Here is a 2,680-nt window from a genome sequence, read left to right as displayed (position 1 = left end):
TGCAAGATTCCAGAGAACAATCATGGACCCAAAGAAGAGCAATGAGAGACTTCTCCCTACTCATTTACAAAGTTTGGAAGTTCATGTTTATGGAACACATTGATTTTCAGAGCTTTGCAATCAATATTTAAATTCACAAATTTAATCCATCAAAATGAAAATATACCTTTCCTAAAACCCATTTAATGGTATCACATAATCCTAACCACTATATTGGTAAAATATTAGATCCTCTTCAGAAAAAAACAGTTGCATTTTTTTTTGCATCCCCCAAACTTTATGAAGTGCCTGGGACATAGAGTATACTGAATAAATACTTTTTGTATGGAGTTAAATTCATGAAAAAAAGTGGTTTTTACTCATTAGTTTTCTCAGTGCCCCTTTTACTTCATTGTTCCTTAGACTGTAGATCAATGGGTTCAACATGGGGATCATTACAATGTAGAAAACAGACACAACTTTATTCACATCAGTGGAATAGCTGGACTTAGGCATCACATAAATGAATGTAAGGGTGCCATAGAAGAGAGTGACTGCAGTGAGGTGGGAGGTGCAAGTTGAGAAAGCTTTGGATCTCCCCTCAGTGGACCTTATCTTCAGGACAGAGAAGAGGATGTATACATAAGAGACTATGATAATTAACACTGTGATCATAATTACTGACCCACCAGATGCAGAAGGAAGAATTTCAGCAACATCATCTTGGGAATAGGAAAGCTTCAAAAGTGGTGAATAATCACAGAAAAAATGGTTGATTTTGTTGGATCCACAGAAAGACCGATTCAATAAGCAACCAGTGAAGATCCAAGCATTCATGCAACTACCCAGGTAGGATGTGATGAGTAACACAGTGCAGACCCTAGCAGACATGTTAGTGGAGTAGAACAGAGGGCTACAGATGGCCACATACCGATCATAGGCCATCACAGCCAGCAGAAAGCACTCAGCTGTCCCAAAGGTGGCTCCACAGAACATCTGGGCCACACAGCCTCCAAGGGAGATTGTTGTTTTGTCCACAAGGAAGTTCTTGAGCATAACAGGTGTGACAGATGAGGAATATGCAGTGTCTACAAAAGCCAAGTGACTAAGGAAAAGGTACATTGGGGTGCCAAGTTGGGAGCTATTTCTGATCAATGTGATTATGCTAAGGTTACCAACTAAGGTGACAGCATAGACACCCAGAAATATCACAAAGAGGATGACACACAGGGTTGGATCATCTGCCAACCCCAAAAGAATGAATTCAGTCACAGCAGAGCAGTTATTGCCAGACATCTATCTTGGTAAGAGTACCTATTAAGCAGAAGAAAAGGAGATTAAAATTAGAGGACTAAGATTTGGATATGTCTATTTATGTCTTCAGGAAACATTCACTGACCACCTCCTACATGCCACTCCTACTGCCTTACTCCTGTTCTTGGGACCTGTGCATCATGGCAGTGTGCCCATAATTAAAGCAGAGATAAACAAATTTACTTCCTCCAAATTTTTCCCCATGGTTCAACCATACTATGTGATTTGGGAATTTTATCATTTTGACTGTGTGAAAAATTCTGTAAGAGTGAAGAGAATAGTTGAATTTACAACACAGTAATTTTTTTAACTATATGCAGAGACTTTATCCAAATGTGTAAATGCTGTTCTGCCAACTAACCAGCATTGTTAATCCATTCCAAAGAAACAAAGTCTGCTTTGTGACCCCTCACCTCTCACAAGACAACTTTCCACATCCAACGATGTTATCCACTTCATGCTGATTGACTATCAGGAAAGTCCTAGTTTATAAGATGACCCTTGTGCTTTAAAATCACAAAAAAAGAATGGGAAAATCTGAATTCTAAGTATTCTCATTTTCCTTTGCTCCTAGAACTTGGTATTACTATGAAGGGCTAACATTATACTAGATATTGCCAGTTTGAAGGACTCTGGGAAATTTCTCATGGGAACATCTCCTGTTTTTACATAGAATCATGGAAAGCACTTGCTCAACCTGCTGTAACTATACCCTGTTTACTTATTGCTTCCTTCAATTGCAGAATAACTGAGCAAATTCTGGTATAGAAAAGTAGTGGCAAATTATTGTGCTATAAGCAGTGATGAATTTGACTGTTTAGGAGTAGTTCAAAAGAAAACACTTTCACTAACTGATGCAGAGTGAACTCAGTAGAACCAAAAGAACAATATATATGATGATCACAATAACCATGAGAGGGGAAACACCTTTGAAAGACTTGAGAACTTAGACCAAAATCATGACAAATCATGGCTTCAAACGAATGATTAGGAAATATTACCTGCCACTATTGGCAGAGAGTTGATGGACCTGAGAAGATTAAGATTCATCCTGTATCATTTATTTATTGATCTTATTTATAATTAATTGATTTTTGCCCTGTAACTGCTTTTGTCCCATAATTACTTAAGTCATGGGTCTTTGTCTCTGAAATTATTTCAGAATTCAACTAGCCTGTAATGGGTTAATTTTACAAAGCCAGCTAATCCTTATCTATTTTTGCCTCAAGGAATTTAACTGCCCTTTGGGAATGTGTAGGAAAGCAAAGGAGTCTGGTATAATGGCTTTGTATCACCAACCTATACTTCAAGGATGTCTGGTTTCCTGTCTATAAGTCTGGGCCGCTACCTCACACCTGTATTTCTTATAATGAGCATTTCTTATTCT

General features: G+C 38.0%; 1 protein-coding gene across 1 annotated transcript; it reads right to left on the bottom strand.

Moving 5' to 3' along the window:
- Positions 1–336: 336 nt before the first annotated feature.
- On the bottom strand, positions 337–1,275 carry LOC114034089 (olfactory receptor 480-like). Its single transcript, XM_027849694.1, has one exon. It carries the CDS (start codon positions 1,273–1,275, stop codon positions 337–339), a length of 939 nt encoding a protein of 312 aa, XP_027705495.1.
- Between the last annotated feature and the right edge of the window lie 1,405 nt (positions 1,276–2,680).

Source organism: Vombatus ursinus, unplaced genomic scaffold (assembly GCF_900497805.2).
Source record: "Vombatus ursinus unplaced genomic scaffold, bare-nosed wombat genome assembly UNPS02007883.1, whole genome shotgun sequence".
Lineage (NCBI taxonomy): Eukaryota > Metazoa > Chordata > Mammalia > Diprotodontia > Vombatidae > Vombatus > Vombatus ursinus.
This window is presented reverse-complemented; position numbering and strand designations above follow the sequence as displayed.